Here is a 14,577-nt window from a genome sequence, read left to right on the forward strand (position 1 = left end):
TAGTGGCTCACAGTCTTCTTTTTACATTCCACTCTTTCCCTAACCATCCTCTTTTGTTTTCTTACCCAATGATCTCCCCCTGTTGTTGTTTACAAGAGAGACCGCAACAGGAGTAATTACAAGGCACAAGCTCACAGGAGTGAGTAAACCCACACTGTAGTCTTCATTTAGGTTGTTTTTTTTCTTCTCCCCCCTTCCTTCCTCAGAATGCCATGGATGTGATTGGCATTGCAGCAGAGGACCGCTCCATGGTTCTTCAGATTGTGGCTGGAGTCTTGCACCTGGGAAATGTCACTTTTAAAGAATCAGGCAATTATGCTGCTGTCGAGAGTGAAGAGTGTAAGTAGGCTTGACAAAAACCTCATCACTAAAACAGTAACAAACAAGCAAATATCACATGAAAAGCTTTGGCAATGCTTAGTTTTAGTTTGCTGTTTAACATTAAACTGTTGCATTAAGGACATTTCTATTTGTTTTAAGGAAAACATAAATCTGAATTATGTATTTCCTGTCTATGATGAATGTCTACACATTACCATCCATCCTGTAGTTGTTGAAATTACTTAAGTCTAGAACAAATTAGTAGGTGACAATTTTTTCCATCCCAGCAGTCAACAAGACACAGATGCACTTGTGTGGTTTTAACATTGCTAGAAGTTAAAGGTGCTGGTGGCATTAAAGTTGAGAGTGGATCATGTTATAACGTTCTTCTCTCCTCTTGGTGTCCTCAGCCGCCCTTCTCAGGCTGGTTTTGGAGGATATTTTTCAATTACTGCTTTCACTCTTAAAGTTTTACAGTGTTAACACAGGGCTAAAGCCATCTGTCTGGAGCAATGCAGCCCATGCTAGATTTCCAGAAAATAAAAAGCTATTATTGCAGGTCTGGACTTCTTTCGTCAGTGGCTAAAACCATTTGGAAAAATCCTTCTCCTTCTGTTTCTACTTTATTTTATTCTCCTCTTCTTTTTTCTTTTCCTTTCTCCTTTCTTTCTAGGCTGCATCTGTATGATGCAGATGAGAGGGCTGGTGGACAAAGCCTGGTTCTGTTCAGTGCAGACGTAACAGCGGCACTTCATAATCTCTGCCTTTCCTGTTCCCTTTAGTCTCCCTTCCTGTGTGCTTTGACTGCTGTGTGTTGAACATAGTGTATTCAGACCCCAGTATGAAACGTCACCAACCAGACTTGCACATTTTAAAGGAGAACTATTATGCTCATTTCCAGCTTTTTATGTTTTCTGAGAAGCCTCCAGACAAGCTTTGCAAGATTACCAGATCAAACTTTTTTATATTATATTGGACCTATTTGCAGCCTTTAAAATTTCAGAAAACCAACTGTGAACCATTTGAGTTAGATAATTTATTGCTGTTGACTGGAAATAGCAACTCTACATATTCAAGCCCCCAACCTGATAATAAGTGGACAGCATGAACATCCACATAATAAGAGACACAGTGTTTTTGTTTAAATGGTATTAGACTCAGTATTTGGTCCCTGTGTGGCACTGCAATGAATTTAGTATTCAATCCCAAGCTGGATGCATTTTGATAATTGTGCCTGTTTATTGTTTATTTCCCAGGTAGGCCATAATTTGTCTTTTGTGAGCTTGTTACTGGAACAAATGGGCTATGAAGAAATTTTTTATATAGTTAAAGTTGGACTGAGAGTACTTGTACAAAAATTGTGGCCATTATTTGGCTGATGGGAACAATAAAGCAGTAGTTTTATCACATATAGCCACTATTACATATTGACATAGAACATGTTGAAGGTGCTCGTAGATCAGGTTGGCTGCAACATCCTGGTCCAGCTGTCCTCAAAAGAAATTCCTCATGAACTTTAAAGGTGTTCAACCTTCCTGTAAAATCATTTTCGACCTGTGGAGGGTGGCTGTCTGCCCTCTAGGGTGTTGAGCCAGGCCTTCCTGGGACAGTGGGTGGCTCAGGCTTGCAGCACTCTGGGTGCTGTCCCTAATTCATGCTTAGGGGGGCTGGTGCCTGGCAGGGCTGGTGGACCGCTCTCCCTTGTCCCCCGGGGACGTGGTTGCAATCCAATCCAGGATGAAACATCCAAGCTCCATGAATACATCAGGAAGATGGCCCCAAGGGATGAAGCACTGAGTGAGGGGCTCAGGCAATGGAACCTGGAGAAGAATGAAATGGAGGACCCATCATGTGAGGACAAGCCTTTGCATGGGATGTACCACCGACACATAGCTGAAGTGGCGGACATGAACAAGTCCTACCAATGGCTAGAAATGGCTGGACTGAAGGACAGCACAGAGGCGCTCATCTTGGCAGATCAGGAGCAAGCCTTGAGTACCAGGGCAATCGAGGCCCAGATCTACCACACCAGGCAGGACTCCAGGTGCAGGCTGTGCAAAGGAGCCCCTGAAACAACAGGGTGCGAGGCAAAACAATACATGGAATGTCATAACCAAGTAGGTGGCATAGTGTACAAAAACAACTGTACAGAATATGAATTGGAGACCCCTAGGTCACAATGAGAAACACCTCCTAAGGTGGTGAAGAGTGATATATATGTGATATATATATATCAAAATCTTTATACTTAAGTATAATTTATCATGCAAAACTTTGACAGAAGAACTCCCACATTACCACCAAAACATGCTGAGCTGAGCAAAAGGGAAGCATTGATTCCACAGGGTCATTGTTTGTCTCCCTGGGTTTAAACAGCATGCTTGGCAGACCTCATTCTGATAATGCCTCATCTATCTCTCTTTATACACTGCTGCTTTGATTAACAAATATTATGTGGGAAACCTTGTGTGTGTGTTGTTCCCAAAAGTCATGTTAAGAATGTGATAGAGCATCCAGGTCACAGAATACAATCTATACCTTTCCCACTTGCCAAAGAGGATGACTTTTCCTCACAACTGAAGTAGGCATATGGTCAGTCACACCCTAATGTCCCAGAAGGGGAGCTACTACAGTGGTCTGGTGCATTCCCAGACACAGTGAGTCTCAGAGCTATTTCCTTTTAGGGGAAGTGAGTCACTGTAATAAGGCAGGGAGGGGCTCTCCTGGGACAATATCAAGGTCATGGCAAATAGTCTGCACTCTGCACAATACTTTTTTTCCCTCCAAGAGTTAGTCCAATACTATTCTTCTGTTTTGCATTCAGCTAGATTAGATTAAGTAGAAGCTTGTAGGATGTTTGAGATTTTACGTCAATTGATAAGAATTAATATGATGCAAAGGATTTTCAGTCACACTCTGCTGCAGTACTACTTACAGGAGATAACCTTTCGAGTAGGGTGGAGTCCAAAATATTGATTTGCGTATTAGTTTTTCTAGAAATGTCTATTTGCTTTATCAAAACAGGACCTGCTAACACTCTGTATTTCTAAGTTTATCTTAATAGTACAGCATCTTTCAAGAATAATGTGAGAGTATGGCCTAAATGCAACAGTTGTTTATATGTCTTTTCTTGTGAAACTGCTATTTCTTGTCTTGATTGAAAGTTCCAACATTAAAATGTGTGAAAATGTAGAAGAATGCTGGGATGCTTAAGGGTGCTGGGAGGTACCATCCCAAAGCTCCAATCCCCAGACATGTTCAATTTAGCTTAATGTAGGGTTCATTGAGATAAATGGAGATTAATAAAGTTACACTCTCCTTTATCATTTGTTCGTCCTCTTTTTTTCTATCTTGTCTTTTTAGTTTTGGCATTTCCTGCTTTTCTTCTTGGAATTGACCAGAACCGCCTGAAAGATAAGGTGACCAGCAGAAAGATGGACAGCAAGTGGGGAAGTGCTTTGGAGTCTATCACCGTGACCCTGAACGTGGAGCAGGCGTGTTACACGCGAGATGCTCTCTCCAAAGCCTTACACTCACGTGTATTTGACTACTTGGTGGAGGTAGGAGTGCGCATTTGTTCTGCTGTAGAACTGATAAATGTGCAGGATTATTAAAAATAGTAAAGATGGGATGCCTGTAATATGCTTACATTTTGCTGAGAGTGATCCTTTGATTTCAGTCAATCAACAAAGCCATGGTAAAGGATCACCAGGAGTTAAATATCGGCGTGTTGGACATTTATGGATTTGAAATTTTCCAAGTAAGTGTTTTTGGCTGCTTTGCAAGCTGACATGTGGCTACTGGAATTTTTCTCTGCAGCAACACATGAATTAGATTAACTGGTATTAAAACTGAGCATTTAAATGGATTTAACACAAAGGATAAAACTAGTTTATAAAGCATATGGATTAAGTCCCATCTCCTGATTGACACAGCAGCTTCCCAAATCAGATTATGTGTTTGTTTGGCTCAATTAATGAGAGATCCTAGACTTGGAGGTGGGAGTGTATTGTTTTCTTCAAAAAAAAAAAAATAAAAAAAAAAAATAAAAAATAAAGGTTAACTTCCCCTTCTAACATTTCCCACTATACACTTGTTGTAATATTTCCCTCCAGCTTTGTCTGGTTTAGTTTGAGGGGTTAAAAAGGTCAGTTTGATGACCACTGGTTGTGGGGCAGGAAGATGATGCTGACTACTGTCGCTTCAGTTTCAAGCAGCAGGTCCATTGTATGTGCTTTGAAATGCACAATGTTGTCTTCCTTTAATATGAGGCAGCCTGTGCACAGCTTCTGCTCTACACAAAGCCCATTGAGCTCAGAGGATATCCGCACTCTGCTGAGGCTAAAGCTCACTCAGGCTGTATAGATTTTATTAACTGTATTCTCTTCTTTAGAAAAATGGATTTGAACAGTTCTGCATCAACTTTGTGAATGAGAAGCTTCAGCAGATATTCATTGAGCTCACTCTGAAGGCAGAGCAGGTGATACTCTCTTCTCCTTTTTGCTGCTTTTTCTTTAAAATAAGCAGTTCTTCTGTGCTAAAATTATCCTCTGAATGTTTTTATGTCTCGTAGGAGGAGTACGTGCAGGAGGGGATCAAGTGGACTCCCATAGAGTACTTCAACAACAAGATTGTATGCGATCTCATCGAGAGCAAAGTAAATACACACAATACACAGCTGTGCACAATATTTTTTTAGTTTTATTTGGATATAGAAAATCTGCTTCTGAATATTCAAACACCAACATAAACTGGAAGCAGGCAATCCTACAGACAGTAGACTGTAAGTAGAAGAACATTTTTAGTCATGCAAACTTTCTGACTCAAGTATTTTGGAGTTGTTTACAAAACTCATCAATCACGCTTTATGCACTTGTGATGAGTAGTTTACTATTTTCTAATGTTTTAAGATGACTCAGTTAAGAACAAAATTGGAATTTAAATCAGTAAGGAAAAAAGCTGCTCTGTCAACAGAGAAAACACACATTCAGGGGGAATTGTGATCTGGATGTGAATTAAAGAAAACAAGCTCTCCGAAAAGTCTGTCCATCAAACCTTTCTTAAATCAAGGTAAAAAACTATTCTCTCAAAACAAAAAGTCTGAGGCTGAAAATAGCTGTCAGATGTGTTTTATTATACACATTTATTATTTTTATTTTTTAATATTGAGTTGCAAAACTTCCTGCCAGGCTTCCAGCTTGATATCCAACGAATGTGCCGACATGCTTCTTAATTTGATTTATCAGTCTTACTAAAAGGCCTAATCCATGAAATCCTCAACAAGGGCTTTAAAACTAGCCTCCATCTGAGGGTAGCTGGGGGATCAGTGCCTGACAGCTCAGCTCTTTGCCTAATCCAGTCACAAGTTAACTTGTGTTCTGTTAACCCTGTTTTTAAGTCTGAGACACCAAAAACACAGCTAAAAACTAGCTCCACTGTTTACTGAATCTTTTTTTATTGTCTTACTTAGATGCTTAGCTGATGTCAAAAAGTTTCTAATTCACTTTTTTTTAAATGTTAGAAAAGGAAGAAAGGCAGAGTTTGCATGTGATTTTCCATCCCAAAGTAACAAAAAGATTGAAAATAAATTAAAGACACTTTACAGCTTTTCAGTTTAGTCTATGAAAAGTGATACATTCAACATGGCAGCAATAATGTTGAACTTGTATTATTTTTTCTTTATGACATTTCTGCTTGATAGATAAGCCGTGTGTCAGTCATTTGCAGAAAAATGTCAAAAATACATTTTCTGTCAGCATCAGAGGTGTCTTCCCTGTAATTTCAGAACCCCCCGGGGATCATGAGCATCCTGGATGACGTGTGTGCCACCATGCATGCAGTGGGTGAGGGAGCCGACCAGACTATGCTGCAGAAGCTCAGAGTTCAGATCAACACACATGATCACTTCAACAGCTGGAACCAGGGCTTCATCATCCATCACTATGCTGGCAAGGTCAGTTTGAGTTTGCTGAGAGTTTCTTGGACAGTTTGATACATCTGTACTCACAACTAGCATCCTCTTTTTTTTTTTAATAAATACAGATACATTACTAAAGGATTATGATATTGTTTCCAGAGTGCCTTATTCACTTTACTTTGCTGTGGGTTCAGCTGTAAAAGAATATGTTGAGCATACATATGCAGCTAAAGGGTGGTAGACAGATGTTTTATTGGTTTTGGTAAGGGAGCTGTTCATCTCCACTTGTATGATCTGTCATAAATAACAAAAATGCAGCTTGTGCTTCATTTCTGGAGTCTGCATCATCATCTTTATCCTTTACACTTTCCATTTCTAAACTAGCACCCCTCTCTGCTGCACCTCCTGTCTCTCTCCTTTGTCTTGTAACGATTGCACCTCTCTTCTCATTTTTGGTTCATTCAGATGTTACAGTTTTCAACATGTGTTTTTGTATTAGTGTAGATTTTTGGTGGTCCTCCTGGCCGAGGTTGTCCCATGTCATTCTCCAGATGTGGGATGGCCTCAGCCTGGCACACATGCCGCAGGCTTAATGAGCCATGCAATAAAGGGCTTGAGGAGCTCCCATGACGGCGCTCTAAACATTCCTCCTGTCTCAGCCTACAGTATAGCAGGAATAACATACACTTTTAGACCACTGCTGGTTTTACAGGAAGGCTAATCCTGGGAGGTGAAAAGCCTGAAACCCTTCATTTCTCTTCCCTATAAAATCCAAGTCAATGATTTAGGTCAAAATATGAGTGCCAGTTTTTATTTTCACACAGGTGTCCTCTTTCATTTTGTGTAGGTTTTTGACAATAAAAAAAAATTTAATTAAATTAAAAAAATCCCTGCACATGTCTCGTCTCCAGGTTTCCTATGATGCCGAGGGTTTCTGCGAGAGGAACCGAGATGTCCTCTTTACTGACCTCATTGAGTTGATGCAGAGCAGTGAGATGTAAGTAACCCCAATCTGCACGTTGCATCAGCATGTGGCGAGGATTTCTGTGGCGCACACTTGAAGGGAGTCTTCTTTTGTGATGCATATGGTTATAATTGAACCCATGTGAAAGCAAGCTGCAGACGCTCCAATGCATCTGGGATACAGCCGAAGCGTGTGGGGCTGGGTGACGTTGTGCCCTCTGCCCTGAGTCCCGTCTGGTTTCTGTCCCATTATGTGGCTTTTGGGATCTACCCAATCTGTCCGTACAAGTGCAGATTCCATGGGGTGTTTTGCTTTGTAGAGTCTGGTCTCCCTGTGTTTTTGTTTCATGGGTTTTTCTTTGTTAAAGTGGCCATCTGTTCAAGCAGCTTGTATTGTTAGTGTAAAATCCCCAGGCCCCCCACCCTTCCAAGGTTTTCTTTGTGTGGATGTTTGGTGAGGTATGAAAGGAAGTTATGCAAAAGTACCACTAAGACACGTGCTAGAAAATATATAGATCAAATAGCAATTAACATATTACAAAGACATACAAACAATTATATACACACAGATAAAAGATATACACACAACGAATATGAGAGAAGGAATGCCTTCATTCCCTCAAGTAGCAGCTATGAGTACAGATAAAAGGAGTGAGCGGTGTTTTCAGCTGGGAAGTATTAGTGGACATCGATTCTGCTGATCTTTTTCTTCTGTGTCAAAGTCTTGTGTCAGGAGTTTATAACCAAACAAACCATGAGAAAAGGCCAGAAAAAGGGTAGAATTTAAAAATTACCAACATAATAAAACACTATAATATAATACAGTAGTAATCAATACCAGTTACTCTTCAAGCAGATTTAAATGAGCCAAACGTACTGGCTATTTTTTGAAAGTTGCTTGATATTAGGCGTTTGTCCTCAGCTGAGATAAATCTGAGTACATGGAAACCTCACAAATATCTGCTACATTCTCACCAGCTGGGCGTTGTGGAGATGATGATGATGCGCTAAAACCACATATACATATTAGAGTTTCTTTCCAGCAGTTCCTGGTATTTTAAGTTTTTCCTATTAAAAATATTATTTAATAAATATATGATATTACATGGTGTATGACCTTCCTACTCCATCATTCATTGAGTGTGGATCTATGAATATGTTAATGAGCTCCATCAACAGTCCAATCTGTCAACTTTTCCTCCAAGTTTCCTCTCTGCAAACACTCGCTGTTATATTTTATATTGGCAAGAACAAATAGTAATAAAAAAAAGATCAGGGTTGCTAACTCTCACTCACTGAGTGTCTGAGATGGATGGACTTACTGCCCAGGTGTCATCAGCTTTCTGCCCAGGAAGGTGAGACAGTCAGCTGCAAACTGGAAGCCACTCCTGGTCACTGCTACCTGCATCTGTGTGAGGAGTCTCAGTGCATTTTTACTTTAGTTTAGTTAGTTTTGTTTTTTCCTGGTGTTTTACAAACAAACTGTTTGTATGCCTTCTTAATAAGTTTGGTAGAAAACAAAAAAATCTTGATGAAATGAGACCCTCAGAAAGCAAAATGATTTTTTTTTTTTAATCATTCATGTAAGTTTTTTTTAAACTAGGAAAAACATAGATTTATTGTATAATTTAAGCAGTTAAAAAGAAACTTTTATTCCCCTGTACAGAAGTGTCCTTGGGGATATTTGCTTCTCAGAGCTGTTTGTAGATACACACACTCATCCCTTGTTTTTCTATCCTCCCCCATCTTCACCCTTCCCAAATGATTCAGGAATTTTTAACCATTGACGTCAGTCGGATGTCCCTGGTTGTTAATCATTAAGTGGTTTTTTCTCTCTCTTTTTTGGAGGGTGCCAGTGGAACCTGCTTTATTTTTAAGTCTAAATTATTTTGTCTCTGACGTGTGTCAGTCCTAACTCTTCACCTTTGTCCTCTCTTAGCTCCTTCATCAGAGCTTTGTTTCCTGAAAACCTCAACGCTGAGAAGAAGGGTCGCCCCACTACTGCTGGCAGCAAAATAAAGGTATGTTCAGTATGTTTTTGTGTGTGTGTGTGTGTGTGTGTGTGTGTGTGTGTGTGTGTCTCTGTGTGCATCTTTTCCTTGTCAGGGTCACTGTGAGAGAAGACCTTTGATGTAATGTGTGTTTTTGCTGTTCAGTGGCGTGTCCTTCAGCATTCCCTGTCAGGACAAAAAATAGATTCAAGCAGCATTTTTGGCTTTCATGACTTTGACATTATCATTATTGTCTTTCTCATTATCATCTCTCTTCCCCCTCCTGGTGTTTGCTCCGATTCCTCCCTTTAGAAACAAGCAAATGATTTAGTGAGCACACTGATGAAATGCACTCCACACTACATCCGCTGCATCAAACCGAATGAGACCAAAAAGTCCAAAGACTGGGAGGAGGGACGGTAAGTGACTCATTCCCAGACAACCCTGTTGTCTTGAATAAGAAGCAAACACTAGTTATGTCCTTGTTGTTGGTTCATTTTTTAAGGATTTTGTTCACATTTAATTTAAAACAAGTTCGTACAATTCATTGCTTAATAAAAAAAAAAGGAGAGAAAGACACGTAAATAACATTTTTCCAAAGTGCTGAGGGCATGATGATCAAGATGAGGAACATCTTTATTCCACAATTTTTAGATGCCGTTTGTCACAGATTGGTGAGCCTCAGCCCATCTTTACATCTTAGAGTTTCTGCCTAAATGCTCCTTTTAAACCCAGTCATGTTACTGACTTGTTGCCATTTTAAATATAGTTGTCAAATGCTCCTCCAGTTGTTTTTCATTTGTGCCAACAACTTTTCCAGATGTTTTTGCTTAACTTTTTTGAGATGTGTTGTTATTATTAAATACAAAATGAGCTTATATTTTTCTTATTTTGAGGGGAGTCTCAATGTTTTTCTGTCTGAAGACATGTCGGACATGTTTCATGGCACCGCTTCTTCTTTATGCCTTTGTTAGTCAGTTTGCCATTCATTTGTTTTGTTTTGTTTTTTTCTCCCCTGCCAACAGGCTGTGAGGCTACATGTTCACATACAGTGATGTCGTATTGTTCAGAGCACATGACCTTCCTGTTGTGAGTGTACCTCAGTGTCACTCATTAATTAGCACCGGAACTGCTGTTTTCACAGGAAGTCTGAGTGTACCGAGCAGTGCTTAAGGTCTTTGTTTGGGGAAAAAGTCAGTAAAAGCAACTGTTTTGCATACAATGATCTGCAATTATCGCTTCCGCCAGTGGAGTGGGAGCGCCATGTGCCTGGAAAACATTTCTGACAGCTAACACACACAGCAGCATGAAAATGGAGAAGAAAGACTGATGATGTTGGCGGATGTGATGAGAACTCCAGCAGTATTGTTAACGTGATGTTGATCCTGGCACTCTTTGTCCTGTTTCCAGGGTGAAGCATCAGGTGGAGTATCTTGGTCTGAAGGAAAACATCAGGGTAAGGCGTGCTGGCTATGCCTACCGTAGAATCTTCCGGAAGTTCCTCAACAGGTATCCCCACCATCATTCTTTATGATTTCAGCTACATAATAATGCTGAGCAGTTGCTGCTATGGTAAAAAAAAAATCTACATTGACCCTTTAAGTCCCACTGTGTCGCATGAGACGTAAAATACTACTTGTCATTAATACTATAGTACTCAAGGGTTGAATAAAGATTTTCTGCCATTATTACCCCAAAATTATGTGATTTCATTAACATTTACGTTTTATTTCGCTCATGGTTTCATTACTAATACTTGTAACCCAAATTTCTACTTTACAGATATGCCATCCTGACCAAAGAGTCCTGGCCAACGTGGCGAGGAGATGAAAAACAAGGTGTCCTTCACCTCTTACGTTCTGTTAACATGGACCAGGATCAGTTTCAGCTTGGCCGAACCAAGATCTTCATTAAAGCTCCTGAGTCGGTGCGTTTCACATCCATCTCCCCTTCATACTGTAACACAGAAACTCTGAAGGCAAGCTGTCCAGGAAAATGAGCAACAAAGCAGAAACTTTCTTGCCTTCATGCTCCAATATAGAACTAAGATTGCTTGTCAAAAAGTCTGCTGGCCTTTTTGTTAGCAAGAGGAAAACTCAACTCACCATTTATACTCTAAGGCACCATAAAAGTCATTAATGTCCCAAATCATGTTTGAGCCCTCGTCTTAGGGGTGGAGACTGAACCCAACCCTTGTACCACGTCAGCACTGAGTCAATTCTGCTCTGAAACTAAAACACAAGCACAGCCTGTGGTTGCAAAGTTTTTAGAGACATTATTAAAGCTTGTCTTTTTCCACCATAACTACTTTTCTTCATGATCCTTGTGAAAGCGCCACTTGTGTGAAGCCTGCGCTCTCGCTTATTAACATTTGTACACATCAAGCACGAACGAGCATGCACGTGCACCCACGCACAGATGAATGTTTATAAGCTTACACACAGACATCTCAGTCTTAATTCAGGCCGTTCAGCTGATCCTGAATGCCTTTACTTATTTATTGCAGTCGTGCACTGCCAGGAGTCTGCCATCCCCCACACTACTAGACTGAGAGTCCGAGTCATGGAGGTGTGTTAATGAAACAAAAATATCACACAGGGCAGGCCGCTGAAATGAGCTGCCAGGCTTCTCAAAACAAGCCTGTGTCTGATAAGACACTGACACCAGCTAATTAGCTGTATGACTGAAGTGTTTTTCTGTTGGATCTAATAAGTGACGTTTGTTTGACGCTGGGCCAGATGTTGGAGTAGTTTCTCTACTAAAGCGATGATGGATTTTTCTGGTGGCTTGCTTTCTGTTAGACATCTTTATGCCTTAAACACCAGAGTTGTCATTTGTTGTCAGTTGTCAGGTTCTTATTTATGATTGTAATTATTTTGTGAGGATGGATGATGAAACAAAGTTTTCAGTAAGATGAATAGAAAGAAAAATATTGTGTAGCAACATGTGTTGTAAATTATTATTATTATTATTTTGAAGGAGCCAGAAACCCCCTTTTTGCTAAACTTTATAAATGAAGTGACAGTTGTGTTTGTTTTTATAGGTAAATTAAAGCATTTTCCTCTTGGTCCCCATTAACTTAGCTACTGTAAGAGTTACAGTACAGTAGTAACTCCTACAGCAGCTAGGTAGTAGTGTGAGTAATCTAAATCAAAACACCACCTGCTGTTTGCTCTTAGATTTGCTGTTTAAGAAATTTAGTCTCTCACCAACAGAAACTTGCTGAGTCCTATGTGGCGTCACACTTCCAGGTTGTGACTCAGTGCATCTTTAAGCTCACAGCATTTGTGGTTGAAGTTTGATCTGATGTATTATGTGTTGGTCTTCCTTGTGGTTTTTTCTGTCACACTGTGGCCTGTGGCCAGGCTCGTTGCAGTGCTGGACGGGATGTTTAGTCTGGCAGGGAGAGGGCAGAGTGTGTGATTGCGTGTCAAGTGGTCCATCAGGAAACGACATAGACTGGTGAGAAGTCTGGTGGTCCATTGGCACACAATGAACTGATGACCGGATTAATTATACAAAAGACTGTAGACGACTGGCTCTCAAACAAGGGGTGCATGTAATTCAACGTCGATCCCTTATTTATTGACCCATTATTATTATTATTATTATTATTATTATTATTATTATTATTATTATTATTATTATTATTATTATTATTATCATTATTAATGAAGAATTGTGGGGCTGGTAACTTTAGAGTGCAAACCAATAATGTACCAATTTTTCCTTTATTTTATAAATTGAGCACATATACTGTCCGTACACACACCAACGCAGCAAGAAATGTAATTGAGGGGAATTTATGGCTTCAATATCTTTTCAGGGATTGAGCCATCCATCCACCTGATGACTTCATGTGGAGTAAAATAGATAATTAAGCTGTGAGAAATTCATGGTGAGACTTTATCACTACTCATTAATGCAATGTTTCCTAATCCAAGTCCTCGGGACCCCCTGCCCTGCATGTCTTAGATGTGTTCCTCAAATGAATGAATTTCCTCATCCAGTTCTTTGCAGCCTGTTAATGAGCCATTAATTTAATTCAGATGTTAAAGTAGAGTTACATCTAAAACATGCAGGGCAGGGGGTCCCGAGGACCTGGATTGGGAAACACTGCATTAATGTAAGATAATGCATCATTTATCTCTTATGTAAAAGCTGTATATAAATATACAGTATATCTACTTTGAAGGACACCCATCTGATTTGTCTGATTTTTTTTCTTTGTGCTCAAATGGGTGACTAACTATATAAAGCATTAAAAAAATGTCTTCTAACCATTTTACTGTTGTTTGGTGTGTTCATCTTCTTTCAAGGTATATTTTGTTATGCAAATTTCATTTAACAAGGGCTGAGCGTAGTGAAACAAAAAGGGTTTTCATGCCAAGTTTATTCTTCAGCAAACTGCAGATATTTGTTCTCCGCAGGGCAGCAACCTGCATGATGGTATTGATTTGATTTTTGAACTGTTTGATCAAAGCAAATTGCTGATGTGTCTGTCAGATAGTAGCACCAACTATTTCATAGTATATACACTGAGCCGTGCTTATTTGCGCTGATCTGATACTGTTCTTCCTCCTAGCTCTTTCTGCTGGAAGAGACCAGAGAGCGCAAATTTGATGGCTATGCTCGGACCATCCAGAAAGCCTGGAGGAAATACATGGCCCGCAAGAAGTATGTTCAGATGAGGGAAGAAGGTGAGTTTCTCTGCTTTCTGCTTTATTATCCATCTGCATCCGCCCTCATGTCTCACCTGCCTTTTCTGGGTTTTATTTAGCTTCTGATCTGCTGTTGAACCGAAAAGAGAGGCGGCGACACAGCTTGAACAGAAACTTTGTAGGCGACTACCTTGGAATGGATGACAGGCCTGAGCTACGACAGTTTCTGGCCAAAAGAGAAAAGATCGACTTTGCTGACAAAGTTACAAAATATGATCGCCGGTTCAAGGTTTGTTTTCTTCAGCCTTTTTTCATTTTTCTTATCAACAAATGGCAAATGAGATAATGTAGCTGTTTTTTCTTCCATGTTTAGGGAATTAAGAGAGACTTGATCCTGACCCCTAAGTCTGTGTATATGATTGGAAGAGAAAAGGTGAAACAGGGACCAGAGAAAGGTCAGGTGACCGAGGTGCTGAAGAGGCGGATTGATATTGAGAAGATTTTGGCATTGTCTCTCAGGTACATTCACCTCAAAGTGCCGGGTCCCTTCAGAATGTGATCAAACTGACATTTTTTAAAAAGATATACTGTATTTTGTATCAGACGCCAACACAGACACTTTTTATCTCACAGCTTGTAGTTTCCTCTCCAAACTTTTGGTCAATGACAAATGCCAAGCTATTTTACTGTCCCATGTGCTTTACGCAGAGACTACACCGGTTGA

The 14,577-nt window shown here is 40.0% G+C and overlaps 1 protein-coding gene across 2 annotated transcripts in view; it reads left to right on the top strand.

Annotated features, from left to right (window-relative positions):
• myo1ea (myosin IEa) overlaps positions 1-14,577 on the top strand; it is a 53,055-nt gene that overhangs the window by 29,831 nt on the left and 8,647 nt on the right. For both annotated transcript variants that reach the window (XM_041983847.1, XM_041983838.1), the window contains exons 9-22: positions 207-339; positions 3,685-3,881; positions 4,001-4,081; positions 4,715-4,801; positions 4,895-4,978; positions 6,107-6,274; positions 7,150-7,235; positions 9,141-9,222; positions 9,505-9,611; positions 10,603-10,701; positions 10,975-11,119; positions 13,778-13,892; positions 13,973-14,142; positions 14,227-14,372. In XM_041983847.1, coding sequence (XP_041839781.1) covers positions 207-339; positions 3,685-3,881; positions 4,001-4,081; positions 4,715-4,801; positions 4,895-4,978; positions 6,107-6,274; positions 7,150-7,235; positions 9,141-9,222; positions 9,505-9,611; positions 10,603-10,701; positions 10,975-11,119; positions 13,778-13,892; positions 13,973-14,142; positions 14,227-14,372 — 1,700 coding nt within the window. The remainder of the gene's footprint in view (positions 1-206; positions 340-3,684; positions 3,882-4,000; positions 4,082-4,714; positions 4,802-4,894; positions 4,979-6,106; positions 6,275-7,149; positions 7,236-9,140; positions 9,223-9,504; positions 9,612-10,602; positions 10,702-10,974; positions 11,120-13,777; positions 13,893-13,972; positions 14,143-14,226; positions 14,373-14,577) is intronic.

The sequence above is a fragment of the Melanotaenia boesemani genome, chromosome 1, assembly GCF_017639745.1.
Source record: "Melanotaenia boesemani isolate fMelBoe1 chromosome 1, fMelBoe1.pri, whole genome shotgun sequence".
Lineage (NCBI taxonomy): Eukaryota > Metazoa > Chordata > Actinopteri > Atheriniformes > Melanotaeniidae > Melanotaenia > Melanotaenia boesemani.